This window comes from Amblyomma maculatum, chromosome 1 (assembly GCF_055883805.1).
Source record: "Amblyomma maculatum isolate TAMU_Amacu chromosome 1, ASM5588380v1, whole genome shotgun sequence".
NCBI classification, from domain to species: Eukaryota; Metazoa; Arthropoda; class Arachnida; order Ixodida; family Ixodidae; genus Amblyomma; species Amblyomma maculatum.
This window is the reverse complement of record NC_139344.1, coordinates 179,780,715-179,799,241: the sequence shown is the minus strand read 5'-3', so window position 1 is coordinate 179,799,241 and position 18,527 is coordinate 179,780,715. Positions and strand designations below refer to the sequence as shown.

At 44.4% G+C, this 18,527-nt stretch overlaps 2 protein-coding genes across 6 annotated transcripts in view; one reads left to right on the top strand and one right to left on the bottom strand.

The window, feature by feature from the left end:
• Nucleotides 1-11,084, bottom strand: part of LOC146205019 (protein arginine N-methyltransferase 7-like) — a 166,473-nt gene extending 155,389 nt beyond the window's left edge. For 2 of the 3 annotated variants that reach the window (XM_084589689.1, XM_084589690.1), the window contains exons 1-5: nucleotides 10,915-11,084; nucleotides 10,618-10,739; nucleotides 10,514-10,550; nucleotides 10,277-10,426; nucleotides 6,590-6,698 (exon numbers count right to left, since the gene is read on the bottom strand). In XM_084589689.1, the coding sequence (XP_084445815.1) occupies nucleotides 6,590-6,698; nucleotides 10,277-10,426; nucleotides 10,514-10,550; nucleotides 10,618-10,712 (391 nt within the window). In that variant the 5' untranslated portion in view covers nucleotides 10,713-10,739; nucleotides 10,915-11,084. The remainder of the gene's footprint in view (nucleotides 1-6,589; nucleotides 6,699-10,276; nucleotides 10,427-10,513; nucleotides 10,551-10,617; nucleotides 10,740-10,914) is intronic. The other variant, XM_084589688.1, reaches the window with a different exon arrangement.
• Nucleotides 11,085-11,299: 215 nt separating this feature from the next.
• The window catches only part of mus101 (mutagen-sensitive 101), a 29,339-nt gene continuing 22,111 nt past the window's right edge, over nucleotides 11,300-18,527 (top strand). For 2 of the 3 annotated variants that reach the window (XM_084589687.1, XM_084589685.1), the window contains exon 1: nucleotides 11,301-11,459. The gene's annotated coding sequence lies outside the window, so the exon portion shown is untranslated. Of the gene's footprint in view, nucleotides 11,460-18,527 lie in introns of all 3 variants that reach the window. The other variant, XM_084589686.1, reaches the window with a different exon arrangement.

Here is an 18,527-nt window from a genome sequence, read left to right as displayed (position 1 = left end):
ACCTCTTTTTAACAACACTAATGTAATCTACAGGCATAAGGATCAACTAACCAGGGAGTTATCGGAAGCCTATCACATCCATAAAAAAGGGGATAGTTGCGTGAGCACGCCATCGGTGCTTCTGCATGACACTGAGATTGTATATTTGGATTCCCATGATTAGACTGATGCTTGTTTGGGAGCGCATGCGTCCTGGTTCTTGAAGAAAAAAAGTGTATATTACCTGTGCTTTTTTCGAATAAACTTCAGTTGTTAGTCAGCGCTTGTCCGTTATTCTCCCTTCTCTGTTTGTCCCAAGTAGCCGCGCTGTTTTTTGATCTTGCAATGCACCAACTAGCTCAGATTTCCGTTCTTCTTTTATGGTCTAGATGGCACTAGTCTGAACTGAGTGACAGGACGATAAGCAAGAGCAATTTTTTCAGCAATAAATAATCGTTTACTGCCCGATAAGCACCAGCATATCCAGAAAGAGCCATAGAGTTGTTCTCAACATCTCTTTCATTTTCAAGATGCACGCAGTCAATGCAGCAATGGTCTAGCATCTAGCAAGACAGCCTCCTCTTCAAGTACATGGGGTGCCGGGTAGAAATTTGATCCCACCAGTTCAAGAAAAATGTTCAGCTAGTGGACAGATACACTGAAAAAGGCACCACCATGGCTCTGAAACTGGTGTTGGAGACTGAAGTTGCCCAACCTTGGAGAACTTAAGGCAATTAGGCAAGGTTGGTTAGGGCAGTTATGCTAGAAAGGCACACTGCATGAAACTAAAAGTATTGCAAAACAATACAATTTTAGTCCAAACAAAGTACCATGTACAGTCTTTGTCAGAAGTATAAAGCCCAAGAGGTTCACTTCTAAGCACTCTAACGCGGCTGCTGGCAGCAATACTGGAATATGAATGGAAGCTAGAGGAAAATGAGGGAAAGATTTGTCATCTATGAGATTTCGAAAGCTAGAGTTGCTTTACGAGCCTCGTTGCTGGTCTTGGAACAAAAATCCTTGGGCCGTATACTTAAAGACTGTACATGTTTGAGGGTAAGGAAACCCTCACTAAACACAACTGTGCCATCATGGTGCTTACTATTAACTCCCTTGTGAATTTCACAAATATTCAGCCCTCTATCCCTAGTAATAGCTGCAAAGCAACAGACTAAGAACCTACAAAGTAGCTGAAAGTATGTAAAATACACCGGTCAGGATGGCCTACACTTGTGCACTGGATCTGGAAATGTTTTAATGCTGCAGCCTAGCCTAGCTGCGCTTCTTTCAAAGTCAGAAGGCAAAAAAATGAGTCCTGGAGTATACAACTTTGTAGAATTACAAAAAAAAAAAAAAAAAAAAAAATAACTGAACACCACACGCTATGAAAAGTGCACCAATTTTCACATTTTTTTCTTTTAAAGGGCCACAGTCCAGGGAAGGTCCTTTTAGGCAAAGGAGGCCAATGCTTCAATCAGGTACCGGAGATAGTCTGTGCAAAATGCTACAGTGATACACGTGCCACAAAGCAGCAAAAATACAAATCAAAGCTCTCTCATCCTCCGTGTCGGGAAAACAGCTTCCCCATTCTCTATGAGCCACAAGGCTGACGTAGTCAAAAACGACATCCACTGGTCCGTCTCGCTGTCTGCCGGGTGAAGGATGGGCTCACTTTTCCCTCACCACGAGGGGACTGAATGCAGCGGCGCGCGCTCCTTCGCCCGTTTTTTTTTTTTTTCCGCGCACGACGACTACCACGCCCCACCTCCCACCAAACACGGAGGAGAAAGGGGAATTTGTCTTGCGGAGGCTATATGACCGGGCAGGAGAGTGAAAAACCTTTGCGAGGGAATGGGAGGAGCGAAACAAGACAGAATCGGGTGATTGCGGTGGCTGTAACTGCGTTAATAATTACTCTTTTCAAAAACATTTTGCGGCCTTGCATTCCGGGGGGGAAGTCTCACAGTCACCGGGGAAGAAAATATTTTCAACTGGAGGGTGGACAGTGGGCCTTTAACCTAGCAACAAGCATGTGCACAATCCTTAAGGATGCAGAATGAAATAGAAAAACCTGAGATGCCAGACACTGTTTCAAACAAGAGCTGATACAACTTGTCTTTGTTTGGTGCATCTGCATCTATTTGCAGAATAAGAGCTTTAGCTCTTTGCCATTATTTCACAAGGAAGGTAAAAACTCAAAAGATGGGGAGAACTGAGCTCAGCAGCTTAATGCATCGATCGCTGTGAGCAGAGCCCAGACCACTGCTCTGCTGCCTTTCTCAGCTGTAGTACACAAGCGACCCTGCAGTCATCGATGACCCAGTTCAAAGACGACTTTCCAAGAACCCACTGCCTTCAGGATCTATGAAAGTGGTACTGGTGCATGCTGCAGGCTTGTGCAGACACAGCAAGGCAAGGGAGATGCCAAGGCCATGCCATGTCTTGGAAATGTATTAGCTCTTGAGAGAGCAGATCAATTGCCTTTTGGACCTTCAACCTCTGTGTTTCAAGCTAGCCACTATGCAAATGAGTGCAGAGTTGTTTCTTTCCCTTCCTATTCTTCCCACTCTTTTAGGTGTCGAAAAGAGACATACATCTCCATGTGCCTTGTGCGAGCACCCTCCCCTTGTTGCAGCATGGGACTTATCTCACGTGTAGTATGGCTCGACGTGCATGCTCCTACTTGCATCTAACTCGCTAGCACTCTCACTGTCTCACTCTGAAAAGCTCATTGTGATCTGCGATGTGGGCTGGGCAATTTTTTTATTTTTTTTTTACTTGCAGATGCTAATTTCTGTCTCGCTCTGGAATGTAAAGCTGTGAACACCCACAGCACTGCTATGGTGGCTAGAAGGACCGGTGTTAGCATCGTCGCAGTCACGCCATGTTCGGAGGCATGCTGGTGTTTCATGCCGCTGCGAGGCGGCGCGCACGCCGCTACCGAGATCCGTCGAGAGCACCTGCTGACCGCCGTCACCGCACACCCGCGTATGCGCGCTGTACGGCGGGGTGGATTCCGCACGCACTGCACGTTCTTGTTAGCTTGTGTGTCGTCCCAAGCTGTTAGTGGCAACATTTTGCAACTATGCTGGTTAACGGGGCTCAGTACTGTTAGCAATCATCTTTTATTTCCCATTTTGGCCATGGGCAACACCTTAGGGAAGCAATATATCATAGGTGTTGCGCTCCGAAGAAAACTTGGAGAGGCGTACGAATTCAGACTAACAAAGCACGATTCACTCGGCGTAGTTTGCTTTAGCATTCCGAAAGCACCCAATACTCGGTTTGGAAAGCACTCACTTTGAAAAGAGGGCAGTGTGGAGACAGGATGTATGAAGAAGTCAAATGTGCAAAAAGTGCGTTCGAGCGCTGACTAAAGCTGATTATCAGTAACTCTATTATAAGAACAGTCCAAAATGGTATATTCCGTTGTTTCACTTGCAGACCATGCAGATTATAGTGCGTAACCTGAAGCCACAAGAAAAGTTGAGTCAGCATTCAGTTCCAATGAATTAAATTTGGACTACCCGCTGGAGGTAGTAAGGACATGGAAACGAAGGACACACCAGGTAAACTGGCTATTGAATAACAACACACTGGCTCAGGAAAGGTGGAACAAGTAGGAGGTAATAGTTGCACAGGAAAAAAGGAAAATGTGTTGCCTACCAGGGAGGGAGAAAGGGGCTGGTGGGAGGCACGCGGCGCCGTGAAAAGACCGACCGCGAAGATAAATAAAGGGTTGCAATTTTCATGCGGCACGGCAAACGCACGACAGAGAAGAAAGCGGGCAGCTATAAACAAAGAAAAATGAAGATATATGAAAGGCAATAAAAAAAAATGGAAGTAAACGAGTTTAACAACGAAATGAAGGCCTGGGAAGAGGAAAGCAGTGCACAAAAAGGCTACAAGCGGGTGTGCAATCGAACATGTATAAGGATATAAGTTTCAAAATTTAGAAGTCAACAACTTTGTGAAACTGCATGTACACTGATCTAAGAACGAACCTCTTTTTTTTTCTTTCAATAAGCTAGAATTTCTTGTAACAAGTAACTTTAAATATATAGAGATGCTCACCTACTGCGTTATAGTTTGAAGGGAGAGCTCAAATTGTTCCAGAGAATACTTTAATTTTAGGTAGTTTTTATTCTGCGTATGCAAGTCGTCAAAATAAAGCGTTCAAGTACGACTGCTTATGCTTCTACCTGAATTGAGACGTCATGAAGAAAACTGCGACATTAAAGCAAAAACTGCACGGACATTGTTTTGGTGACAAGCTCAGGGCAAGTCATTTGATTCGCTACCTTCAAAAGCTTCGGGGTGCCAGCGGCACTAATATACAGGGAAGCAAGTTCAAACATAGTTTTCAGTGCCAATACACGCTTTGCTGCGAGCCGTCAGAAAACTGTGCCAACTAGCCTTTGTTGTAATCCGCACGGGAAATAGCTGCAACTTCCAGAAAGTGGCTGCTATGCGTGGGGGGGGGTCTCGGAGCTGACAGTAGCGTTGTCGCATCTGGATGAATTCTCGCTCCCTCTCCGGCGCACTGATGTTGACACCTCTCCTTCTAGTCACCATAGCGCTGCATGGCTGACCAAGCCGGTCAGGTAGCGGAACTGGCCGGCATTTTTTCTCGAACTCTTAGTGCGACAGACTGCCACCTTTCTCCAATCCAGAAGGCAGTTGGTATGGTGGAGCAGCCACTAACTAGCATATGGTCAGCAAGTCGAAAGAGGACGCGCAAAGTGCGGGCACGGCAAGAACACTTAGGTGAATCACAGGCGAAGTGGAGGCAATAAACTTGCCTCGCAGGGCTTTTCAAGCGCTGCTGATGCATCTGCATATGCCTAGAGTGCTGGTGCTCTTCCCCTCTCGCTCTGGAGCAATTGCAGTTCCTCGCTATTTCATGGCATGCTTCCCTTTTGCCTCACTGGTTGCTAAGTGCCGTCTGCCATGGCACAAGCCCTCACTGCAAACATCACGGCTGTGATCGATAGCATGTGCAGAAGGTGTAACACATACTGAGGCTCCTCTAATTGCAATAAGAAACCCCATGGGGAAATGTGCGCCACTACCACTCCAGCTACTGAACGGTATATCCGAGAGTATTGAAAATTACCTTGGCCTTCCACATATTAAGTTCTAAACCTATATTTCTGCCTTGCTTGTGGAAGTCATTAAGCATCCTTTGTAATTTATCCGCTGAGTTATTAAGCAAGGCAATGTAAGCAAATAGCAGATTATTGAGGTGTTCTCCATCAGCCCTTCTCTATAACTGTTCTCAATCCAGCTCTCTGAACAATTTCTCCAAGCAAGTACTGAATACTATGAGAAAGATTGCGCCTCCTTACCTAACAACCTTTCCTATGTGAATTTTATTACTTTTTTATGGATTACTGTGGCTGCTGTACAATCACTAGAGACATCTTCCAGCACTTTCACATATGACTTGTCTGCATGCTGCTTTTGCAATGCCTGCAAGACTGCTGAGATTTCAACTGAGTCAAATGCTTTTTCCTAATATAATGCTATGCACAGGAGTTGGTCATATTCTGAACATTTTTCAATACCCTGGTCGATTGTGTCGATATGATTCATGGTAAGTAGCCTTTACAAAAGCCTGAATGATCCTTTGGTTAATAACTTGTTTAATAACATCACGGTGCGATACCTTTAGAAATTGGGTCTTAGGACTAATGATGGAGGGTCGGGGAGGAGGGGGGTCGAACTTGGCAGAGTGCCAAGCACTCATCCATGGTAGCGGCCGCACCCTTCACAAGCAGCCTGCATCGCGTGAGGCTTCACTACACAATGGCGCACTTGACGAGCGTACGTTTTGGGAGCAGAGGAGAGACCATGATAGAAATGCGTAAAAACCCGCTACTACCATCCCAAACGACGCGCAATTGCAATTGGTTAGCTGGCTGATGCGGTCAACACAAAGCTCATAAAAGCAAAACAAACTATGTAGTCTGCCTAATGAAAGGTGGCATTAGATGGCATTTGTGTTTCAATGCACTTGCCATTGCGCGCACGTCATAGGTGTACGGTCAACAGCGCAATATGTAGTTCAGGTCAGTAGGTACAAACACACCGCGGGAAAATGTGCGCAACATGCCGCTAGTGGCAAGCAACTTGCCGCGAAACCTGCTGCAGCAGCGGGTAGATCTGCCGCATATCAAATGGGTTGGGGGGGGCCATTTTTGGCGGCTTGCCACGTGCCACGAATTGGGTACAGCCAATGAGAGACGTCTGGCTCAGTGAAGTGCGCATCAGTGTCGCCACCTCGTTACTACTGCCGAAGTTAACTTCCAGCGGCAGCGGCGGTGAGACCACGATCAAGCGTTCCGTGCCAGCCGCGACAAAGCATGCATTCTCTTTTTGTGTGCCCGTGTTGAACACTCAGCCTCAGTGAGAGAACATTATGGAACTCTTTCTCGAGATTGTTCGGTTATTCCCCTTTTATGCAGCAATAAACTAGTGAGCGATCATCAGCAAACCATTCGATCTCGCAGACAAGTTGTTTTCATGCTCGATCTGAGTGCCCACTGAACATATACGCCGGGAAAAATGTACACAGTACAGGACAGTACACAATTAATATTGCTCCTACCTGGTCCAACCTCAATACTTGTAGACTTCTTTCGAATAACACTTATCTTGTTTCCAAACAGGTTATCCTTTATAACTTCTTCGGCACATTGGGCAACAGTTTCGAAAGCCTTGAGTAATTGCACAAGAAAAGAAGAAAAGTACACATATAATTATTTGCACGAAAAGATCTGCGGTTGATACAAACGCCTCGTCAAATGGCACAAGGTCAGATGGAAACATTGTCATTTCAGAAAAAGAAATGTGCGCACTCATCAAAACATCCTTTTCAAAGATGCAGCCTAATCGCTGACCAATGCAAATGTTCAAAAAAAGGAACAGTTAAAATAGCAATCAGCATCAGCAGTTCTCATGCAAATTCGAACAGCTCAAGAATTAATGCATGCAGGTTTTTAATTTTGAAGAGAGGGGAGAGGAAGTGACCACTAGGTTGGTTTCTGTCAGCTGAAGCAACCACCTTTACAATTTCAAACCACATGACATGTCCTCATGGTTGTCATTCAGTGAGCAGAAGGAAACAAATGCTTAGTCAGGTTGTCACCAGCCATGCAAATAAACTGACAGCTTGCATGCTTTGGTTTAGCATCTAGACATGCTATTGAATACTACCGAAGCGACGAATAAACTGGTTTGGCACGGTTCTCCGCCATCACCAGCCAGTGCTGGTGGCGACGCACGTTGAGCCATCAATGTGCGACCTGTGTTGTCGAGATGTGCTCCGCGCATCCCTCATCCTCCCTCATGATGTGTTAAGACTTTTGTTGTGTTGTTCCTTCACATGATCGTAATTTCATCCCGTCAGTGTAATAACAGCTACAGCAGTGTTTGGTTTTGTGCCTGTGCCGTTGGAAAGTAATCCCTATCTCGTGCCACCGCCCCAGCTCGGTTTCACTTGTGCGACTTGCACCAACCGTCTAGTACCATGAAACTTTTATGTGCTGACTTATTACATTCGCCATGGTGATTACCATTTTTGTTCGCAACCTTTGTGTGCGATAGCCCTTACTCGCCACCGCTAGGTTAGACAACGGAAGTGAGCACCAGCCCCCGCCTTTTAAAATTCCTAGGAGCCACTCAAGAGCAGCATTTATCTTTGGACAGCATCGCTTATGCATTGTCTCTTCTGAAAATTGTTCAGATACAACTCAGATCGACACGCAGAAGAGCCGTGGAGATGACTGCGGACGAGCACAGCAAGGTGAGTGCACACTAGTGACCTTTCGTCCATATGGATGTATGGTTCATGGGGTTTAACGTCTCAAAGATACTCAGGCTATGAGACGCTGTAGAGGAGGTCTCCGGAAACTTACTACCAGGAGTTCTTTAATGTGCCCTGACATCACACAGCACACGAGCACCCTGCTTTTCGCCTGCATCTCTGCAGCCGCAGCCGCAATTCGAGCCCGCAAACTTAGGCACAGTAGTCGAGCACCCTAACCACTGCATCACCACGGCACAGCCGTATGTGATGTATGTATGTATGTTGAGTTTTCACGAATGTCACACCATATTTAGAACAAAGATTCAGTTCACGTGAAAATTTTGAATAAAAGACGTACAAATATTCTGTCGTGTATTTACGCACTTTCTTATCGCTTCGATGAATACTAGCTGTTCATGAGTGAGGTCACATGCATTGCACGCATATCTCAAGCTGCGTGCATTGCACTTTGCCTATTTTGCTATTTCTGCTGCGAGCTGGTCGCGCTAGATGTGACACTGTCACCAGCTTCCAGCAGTAATGGCAAAGTAGGCGAAAAAGTGAATTAAAGGCAGCTCGCGCCCGGAGAACACATATCAACCCCCCTTCCCTCTTCCAGGGCACGTTTGGAGGCGCCCGGCTGTGCAAATGGTTTTGGCCATAGCTAGGGCCTCCAAATTGTTGGGCGTAACTGAAGGAGGAATTGGCGCTAGCGCTGCAATTTGTGGCCGCTGGGAAGTATAAGAAGTTTCCACCTCGTGTTGCAAGTGGAGCAGGCCTTTAGTCTTTGCAGTGGTCAAGAGCAACGTCCCTGGCTTATTCGTGTTTTTATTTCGGGCGCCGTCCCCAATTCGGACCATAATTAGGGGGAAAGTACTTGTGAATACTTTTCTTGTTCGGTGTCTCTTTTTCGCCTTTTAACCCCTTCAAACTGAACAAATGTAATGCACCTGCCATGAGCATGTTTTTGCATGTGATGCCATACCTGTGCACGGTGCACAGAGAGGATGTCGGTGTGTACCCGAGCTACTGACTGTGTGATGCGACAGAGGACAGTGACACATTGGCAGTATACAAAAGCCACCAACATGGAGATGTCTGCATCGCAGCCTAGAGTGACTAACACCCATTTTCTCGGCAATGGGTGCCTGGCAAGCTTCACCCCTGCAGCATGGATTCGACGGGTGAGCTGATTCCAGCTGCCGATTCTGTCAAAGATATAGCAGCTCTGGCATAAAATCGTGCCGAACTTTTACCGCCGCCCCGTCAACTGTTCTCCAACCAGTACAATGGCACAGGAGCATGTCTTATACAAATGTCAATAGAACGCTGTGTACATTAATTTGTACTCATGTATTTTCGCGCTGTGAATGGTTGGGTGCCCTTGTGTTCGGGTATGGGTTGCATATGTTGTGTTTTGTTGCTTTTGTGTTGTCTGTAATGTTGCATAGGTGTATTTAAGTGCTGGAGAAATTGATAAAGGTTGGTAGCTAATTACTGCATGCTTATGCAGACAGTTTTGTGCTGTGTTTAATGACAATCACTTTGCTTTCAGAGTGACAGGGCATTTAAGAGGATGGTGTGGAGATTGAGCTCACGGAGCAAAGCAAAACACATGGCCCCCTCCCTAAGGGAGCTCCTCCAGGAACTGTTGCCACAACGTAAATTCCACTCTTCCTTTGTTGGTGATGTATTGTGCTCATTTCAACAAAAGGCCGAGCGCAAGAAGCGAACGAGGAGACAGCCACCGACTCGGGCAGCAGCAAGTGCATACGTTTTTCTCTCCAGGTTCTCTGGCCATGGCCGAGAGCCACTGCAGGTTGTGAACGTGTGCACCTTGTATGCCTTGTAGGCGCTCATCTGTGCGGTGCCAACACTTCCGAGTCGGGAGAGCTGATTTGGCACGGTTCTATTCTATGTCACCACTGGGCTGTGTGATGGCGACGCACGTTGAGCCATCGCCGAGTGACCTGTGGCGCTGAGATGTGCTCCGCACATCTATCATCCTCCCCCATGATGTGTCGCGCACGCTTTAATCCTCTGGTTGGCCGTGCAGCCTGAGAACACCCTAAGCTTCGCCGCGGACGCAAGTAGCCTTTGATCCTTGCGCGGTGCCGCGGCCCTAGAATTGGAGTTGTAAAGAGATCTGGGGCTACTGCAGTGTTCTGTATAATAAACACGTGTTCTTATAACTTGTGCTCTTGCTAGCACATGATATATGAACCACATGACAGCATTTCTTCGGCGCCACACCAGCGTCGAGGCGAAATTCGGGCGCTTGGGACGAGGCGACGTTGAAAGACGCGTCTCACCCGCGCGACGACGCCCGCAGACGAGACACTGACGCGATCGACGTCGAAGATGTGCTGCCATGTGGTTCGCCCTTTACCCTGCCTCGAACGCGCGGGATGTATGTGAGATGCTGCACACAAAACCCAGAGGTATAAACATGCCAAACGACAAAACAGCACAATTTAGGCAACATACCTCACAAGCGTACACGATGTCTGCACCCCGCTTAGCAGCCATCATTGCCAAAATACCGGAGCCAGTTCCAAGATCCAAAACTTTGACTTTTTCGCCACGAGCACGGACGGTGTCGATGGCCTCGCACAATGCAAGATTGTATTTGCGATTCTGGGTGTAGAAGTGAATGATTACCAACCTGCATTAAACTGGCAAATGTGCGTTGAGAAAACAGGAATAAAATTAAATGTCCATTACCCTTTCATCATCGTGCAACATATCGCCGAACGCGCTCCTAGAACAAAAGAAACAGGATCAGCGTCCGCACGTCACAAAAGCCAACACGAATTCCAGCAGTTTACCTAGCGACGTCCTGGTGATGATCGTACGTATCTTTTGTAGCAACCCATTCAGTTTTTCCCGTCATCGGGTTCTGTACGAGGTATTCATCATCCATCGTTGGTGTAGTACGAGAACCTGCAGGCTGCAACCAGTGTTATAATTTAGAACTATGCACACTGTCAAGTGTTCGGTTAAGAACGCGGTGACACAGTATGAACGCTATGTTGAACTTCCGCGCTCTTAATACTGCACCACTTCTAGAATGTAAACATAGGTTCATAAGCTGTGTGTACGTGTGCACATTCACGAGTACTCACCGAATCACCAGCCACTTTGAAAAAAAAAAAACTGAGTAACCGCTCCAGAGCAAGAGAAAGCCGGTCGTGCTTGAGCAGCAATCCTAGCGACTCTGGACCTCCAGACTCCAGTAGCACCAGCGGCTCCACTCCGTGACTCCGTCCCTAGGAGCTAGGAAACGCTAGGAACGCGTGCGCGTGCTCCCACCACTGCTCCCACTGCGAGCAGAGTTCCGGTGATATTACCAATATTACTAAAACTATTAGTGTATTCGTAATATATTATTTTATTATTTTAGTTTAGTATCAAATAAAAATGTATATATTGTACATTTGTATAAAAAAATTACAACAAAATTACGGCTACTAGTGCCACCAAGCGTTCACTCACCTTCTGATACGGCAATGCGCCTAGGCATAGCCATAGCCTCCTAGGAGAGTTCCCGCGAAATGTCGGTGGCGCAAATGTGTACGCTTTGTCACATTTGAAATAAGTTTCAGCCAAGTTTCTGAAGGTTGTTGAGCGTCTTATCGTTGTTTGATGTCAGTCTGGTCTTCCGGCAAAGGTATGCGATCCACTTTCATTTTAGACTCTGCGCTTTCAGAAACTGAGTTCATCGGGTTTTTAAGTGCGTTACGGCTTTCGGTTGGTTGTGTCCACAGCAGCTGTCCACAGCAGCTTGGATCGAAAAGACCCAAGCTGCAATGGCCTAATTAGTCGTCTGACATTGCGGTAGCTGTGACAGTTAAAGGTGATTGCCACCCTTCGCCTCCTCTTGGCGCCATCACTGAGTGTCGTGGCATAAGCACAATCAGTATTTTCTTTATTGGTTTTGTTAGGTACCAAAAGTTTGTGAAGACCTGAAGGATCTGGGCTCAAATGAGCGGTGATTTACAATGATCAGAGGCTCCTCAAACATTTGTTTTGAGGGGCGCCTGCACATACAAACGCAAGCAGACGTGTGGATAGTTGCTGCCTCCATAAATGCAGCACATTTTTCGTTTATGCAGCAGCATTGAGATTTTTTTTTTTTTTTCAGATACGCTAATAATGAAGGCATAAACTGTCTTTTATTTTTTTGTGTGGTTCATATTTGCTTTTGAAAACCTCAGTGGCACCTTTTGCTCGAGTAGTTGCCACTACTGAGAACAACTAACAAGACGATAGCTTATCAGGACGAACAAGAGAAGCTTTCTTAAAGATGTTCATCCTGAACTCGTCGTACATTACATGGGATGCAACTTTGCTTTTTCTTTCTTTCCTTTTTTTTTTTTTTTGGAAAAGTGGGAAGGGGGGTATATTTACTGAAACATGTACCCTAACACTGGAAAAGGACAAAATTATGCCACAAGAACAGTGACTTACACTGATAAAATGGTGGTTAAGTGCTACATTTGTTTCATACGATGTTACCTGTTTCCATCAACCTGACGGTCCAATTAGAGAAGGGCCCTGCCATGGCGCTCATGGGCTGAGCATTGTCACTGCATGTTAAAGAACCCCAGGTGGTTGAAATTTTCTGTAGCTTTCCACAACGACATTTCTCATAGCTTGAATTCATTTGGGACTCAAAACCCATGAACCAAACTAAAAGACACTTTCTATATTTTACTGTTGTTTTTATGCTGTTGGTAACGAATACTTTACAAAAATAGCAAAACCAGAACACTTTTCTTTTTTTTTTTTGGCCTGTGACAGTACTGAGGGCCCATCAGCTAGGCAAAATTGGACATGCTATTAAAGGTGTCCTGCAGAGAAACTGCGATGTGCTCTAAAATTACTGCACTTACATTCAGAATGTGTGATTACCTAAAGCTACAGTATTTCACATGTATTTGCACAGATGGTGTTATTTTCCCGGTTTTGTGTGTGTGCCCCAGGCCTGCACAAGCGGGAGATGTGCGTAACGTCTCGCAGAGATCTGCTTCCTTTTGTACCGTGGTGCATTGCTTCAGTTGTCGAGCCTGCAGATTCCACGCTACCAGCACAATAAGATGCGATATATCGACAGTTAAAACGTAGAAGTGGCAGTGCAGGCGTCTGTTACTCAGCCTTCGTGATGATCAAGGACTGTGCATCATACTGTTGCGACCCTGCAGCTTTACTAAGTGACAGAGTAAAATGAGAGTGAGATATTTAGCGCAGGCATGTGCTCCCAGTAATGTAATATTGCTCTGCAAATAATTTTCTAAGACGGCATGACCTGGGCAAATTTTCCTAGTAAAGCATTAGAATATTTTCTTACTCAAAGCACTGCCCTCATTCATCACTTCATCCTCTGAAAAGCAGCTTCTGCGTCAGGATCAGGCAGGTTTAAAATGAGCAGCACCAACAGCAAAGTAACTGCTTGAAAACTAAAAGCAGGATTTCAATGGCATTAGCTAGAAATAAGCACAATTTTTTTGTTACTGGAGCATTAGTGCTCGAGTTTCGTTACTGGAGCCCGGCTAATTCCTCTGTTGCAGTCAGATTTGCATGGGTTGCTCCCACAAACGGGATGTTACACATTTCACCTAGGGGTCCTTGTTAGAAAAGTTTCATCGCTGCTATGCAAAAAGTGCCACCGATGTTGCATTTTGATTGTTTAAGTACATCAAGAAGTTCTCCATTCAGCTTTTGTTATATTTGTGCATGTCAGAATGAAAACTCTAGCAAGCAACGCATTTATTTTTCTGCCAGTTCAAGTAAGAATATATACTGCTTGTGAGCATTGTGGTTGATGTATTGCAAATTCAGAACAAGGGAGCCAAGTGTTTTTTGTTTTTTTTTTTTCTAAATTTTTAGTTCATTCTACATTGTGTGAGAGGCTATTTTCCTTTGGAGGTTATTTGAATTTAAATACAAATACTCATAATACAGAGAATACTATTGAAGTATCGCTTCACAAGGAAAATTCAGATGTTGAAAATGTTCCCGGCGGTTTTATCCTTTATGTTCTATGTGAGTGCATGCATTCACCATGTGCCACAGAGTGCACTTTTTTTCTTTTTTCAACATACTCTGTCCCCTTATACAGTACATGTAGTTTTCATGTATTTCAGGTCCCACCTTTGCTAAAACGTGACTGTCATGCTTCTTGCGCTTTCTACATATATATATGGCCGAGCATCAGGATTTAGCCACTGAGGGTTAGCAAGAAGGCAAGCTCTGCTTCGTAGTTGCCATGGACGAAATAGTCACAATAAAAAATGTGATATTGAAATCTTTTCTTGAAGACTGTGACACACATCCATATTCTTGGGTGCTTGACATCCTTCGAAAATGTATGACATGATATATCTCTTCCCCGCGTCTTTGTCTCAGTAATTTTAGAACCTTGTGATGCCTTTGCACTCCATTTATTGCCTTTCGCTGTTCCAGCAGCTTCAAGGGTTGAATTTGAGTTCAAAAGGCTCTGGGCACCAGCAGCTACAAAAAAGGACAGCACCCTCGTGTCCCCTCATGACTGTGTGCACAGCTGTAGACAGGTGGGCTGGGTGTAGAGGCAAGGAGACATGTGACGTCATAGCTTCTGAGGAGTTGTAGTTCCAAGTGCTGTTGCAAGGTGTGGCATTTCAAAGAAAAAAATCAAGGAAAAAAGTGCTTTCTGCTGACTTTGTGCAAGAAATGAAGCGGTTTTTGTGAACTTAAGAACGGCAGCTTTCAGTACAAAAGTAGACCATCTAAAATTTAGTATGTTACGACAGCTACACGAGGTACTGTATCTTTTTTTGTTTGTTTGTTTTCTTTTTCCTTTGCACATTTCTGTTGCCAGATAAGCAGCTTCAACTGATTAAAATGAGAGCCTCTTTGTGAAAACAAAGGTTTCGTATATCTGCGAAGCATGTGAAGTGAGAGGTTTTTGCATGACAGCTGCCACCACCTGTCTACATAGCACTACCATTTGAGGAGTCCCCGAAGACAGAGTATTACAACAGTTTTGCATCAATGTGACAATGTTAGGGGGATGTTTATTTAAGGCAAGTATGTCTTAAAGCATGAGAGGTTTCATTTAGTTTTGGGGATCCCAGAACGTGAGCAGTTATGTATATTAAGAAGTCGGCCTGTAGTCTGATTGAAGCTTGTTGACATTTGCTGCAGTGTAGAATGCTGCACTTGGCATGTCAGACCTTCATTTTATTTAGCTGCTACTTGTGACAACCAAAAGCTTTTTACGGAAACTGCAGGTGAGGTATACTGAAATACACGGTGGTGGGAATGCTGTAGCAATTGTGCCAACCTGCTCCGTTGCATTAAACCTGCTACATGCTGCTGCAAACTAGTACGTCATGACAAATTTGCAAATTATGCAGGATAAGGCCAACTGCAGGTTCTTTATGACATTTTTGTAAAAATCGGAGCACTTCAAAAATGAACTTCGTTTTTTCTGTTGTCATTATACGTCACATATTTGATACTACTTTTTTCTTGGGGAATAATTAGGATGCAAAAGGTACCTTAGCTGAACAAAATTTTAGTCCAGAAACCACCTTGATAAAGTAGCCCTTGGCGAAAGGAAGTGACAATGGTGGTTTTCTCAACAGTTGTGCTCTTGCAATGAGTCCTTTTCAATATGACACCGCTCGGTGGCAATTCCTTCAAGTTTTTTTTTTTTTTTTTCTGCTTTACAGCTATCATGCTCCTTTGTCTGTGTTTGTGAAATGTTTTTCTTGGTTGCTTGCTGAGCATACCTGTTTGCCTAAGCTCCATATTCTATCTCCAGCTTGTCGAGCACTTTGGTTAGCCAGGCTCCCAGGGGTATGAAAACGGTGTTCAAAGGTTACGTGCTACATTTTAGCTAACACAAGCTTCTGCTTCGGTTTACCAACCAATCAGCTGTTTCCAAGGCCCGAAACTTGCCTTTCCTTTGTGTTTTTTTCGCTTTCTGCTGTATTGTCGATAGCAGGTCCCTTTTGCCGAGTGAGCGAGAAAAAAGCATTCTAACTTGGGAATACACTCCGCGTTCAGCTTCTTGCCCGCTATGCTGCTGCGTCCTGAAATCAGCGTTCATAGGCGCTTTTAGTAGTGAGTGTATCCCAGCTCGCAAAAAAAAATAATAATAATAATTTTTCTGCTATGCAGATGACAGCCAAACTTGGTGAGGAGTTTCATTAATACATGTAAAATTCAAAACAAAAATTTCAAAACATGCTTTTTTTTTTTTCTTTTTTTGGAATTGTGATTTTAGCCCTGCTAATATATTTAAAAAATGGTAGTTACTATACATTTTCTGCAGCTTTTACACCGAAAAATTGCACTAATATGAACATTACAAAATTACTTTTTATTTGTACGACAATAATAATACCCCAGTCAATCGTGCAATTTAAAGTGCACCTACGGGGAGCGCACTTTGCAGCTCAAAAGACGCTTTACGCTATGCAGTGCTAAACGGGAAAGCAGAGTACACTCGCATTAGCACTCGTTGGTACGGAATTGTCAACTGAAAACCATATTTGAAAAAAGAAATTGGAACCTCCAAGCGTGAAGTTCAGCGAACTGCTTCTTAAAGTGGTAAAATACACAAAAAATGCTTAAAATGGAAGTTGCATACATGATTACATCATGTTTTTGTTATGAGATATAACAAACGTCGCTATTATAAAACAATTTCTCAAATAAAAATATGTACAAAACACGTAAAATGACCGTGTATACATATCTTATTACAAAGTACATTCATGACGAAATTTCTGCCGGCGAGGCTACGCATTCAGCCCTCAGTCTATTTTGTGAACGCACTTCGACCTGAGTGCACACTTTGGCAAGTGCACTTATGTTAGGCCGTTTAGCAGCGGTAGAGTGCACTTTTCATAAGTGACACTCGCCGTAAGTGCACTTTATTTTGCACGCCTGACAGGGGTATAAATTTGGATGCATTGAAATATTACACAGACATGACTAGGGCTGCTGCTTAGATAGGGCAGCATTCAAATTTTGAAGCAGCATTTCTTTTTTTAAACTTCTGTGTTTGCATTTTTATCTTTTCGAAGTGATAACTTCACTAAACCATGCACAAGGTGAACCTGTCCGGCTTCTTGATCTTCAACGAGCCAGAGGTCATACTGCTGCTGCATAGCTTAACCATGGTGCCACCTATGGTGTACCACCACTTAACCTTTGTAATAAATTGTAAATTGGTTTATAGGAAAGGAAAAGCACGGTATCTGCCACACTTTCTGAGTGGGCACATTAACCGTGCCGTGAGGGCAGGGAGGAGGGTAAGAGTGAAAGCAGAAAGATGTGATGTAGTGGAGGGCTCCAGAGTAATTACGACCACCTAGAGATCTTTAACGTGCGCTGACATCACACATCACACGGATGCCTCTATGTTTCGCCTTCATCTAAACGCAGCCACTGGCGATCAGGTTGGAACCCAGGTACTCTGGTTCAGTAATTGAGTGTCTTAACTACTGAGCCACCGCGGCGGGGCAACCTTTGACGGCAGATACAGCATCACGTGTTCCCTGCTGTAGTTGATGGCATCCTCGACTCCACAGTATCACCAATTTATTTGCTGCAAAAATTATGTCTGAACCTAAGTCTAACCAAAGCAAACCACGCTTTCTCTTCACTTAATTAGGTTTAGCAGGGTTAAACTTCAGCCATTTTTCAGTATGTGGCCCCTGCTACAAAAGAGGAAGCTATACAAAATTGCCAAAGTTAATTTTATCCTGCTAAGAAGCCTGCTACAAATTGGCCTAGGCCATTTCTAGCAATGAACAAATAAAAATAGTTGTAGCCGATACTTGGTATATTGGTATGGTAGCACCACCTAGTAGTACTGAATATGTCTTCTTCTTTGTGTATGTGTGTGTGACTCTTTTCACATCATTCATGGTGCTGAGGACAGCCTGTAGCTTTTAATCTTACCATACTGTTAGTTTCTTTTATATGTATAAGTTTATCTTGCATAACATGCATAAAAGTATTATGAATACTGTGTACAAAGTATTGAAATTTATGGATTGTGTAGGTGCCAGTACCATTAATGTTTGGTTGAGCCACTGTGATTCTGACTCCAAGGTCCAATTTCACTTCCTAGTTGAAGAGCCTGTTTGATGGGAGCAAGATGCAGATCTGCTCAGGTGCAGAAACACTGGAATGTTTAGGAATCAACAACTTACAGATATTGCTAATACTGAAGTTGTGGAGTTGTTTTATAATTTAATTCTCTTCAGAAATTTATTATCCTTATATAACTTGCCATTCTCTTGTGGTGACCATTTTGCATCTAAAAACCTCTAATAGTCAATGCTCCTGATGAGAAGCAGCTCCTGATCATGAACACCACACCTCCTTGTTTGATGAATAAACTTGATAGAAAAAATTTAATCAGGTTCCTGGAACTTGGTTGGTGGTTGTCCTTAGTCTAGTGTCCCAATGGCTTGCGCTGCCTCTTGAGCTCTGGTGAGCAACTTGTACTGCTCATAGGCTAGGCTCGCCTCCCACATCGTTTGACTGAGTGCTCTAGTGTTATGCTTCTCTAATTGTTTTCTGCAGCAGTGTGGCATGTGAATGATGTCGGAGACTTGTCCACATGCGGTGTACATGTTGTCTTTGTGCTTTTGTTTCCTCAGATTTTGTGGTTTTTGGCTGGGTTTAGGAACATCCTAGCATGCAGTTTCTCCATGTTACTGCTTCCTGCCTGCTA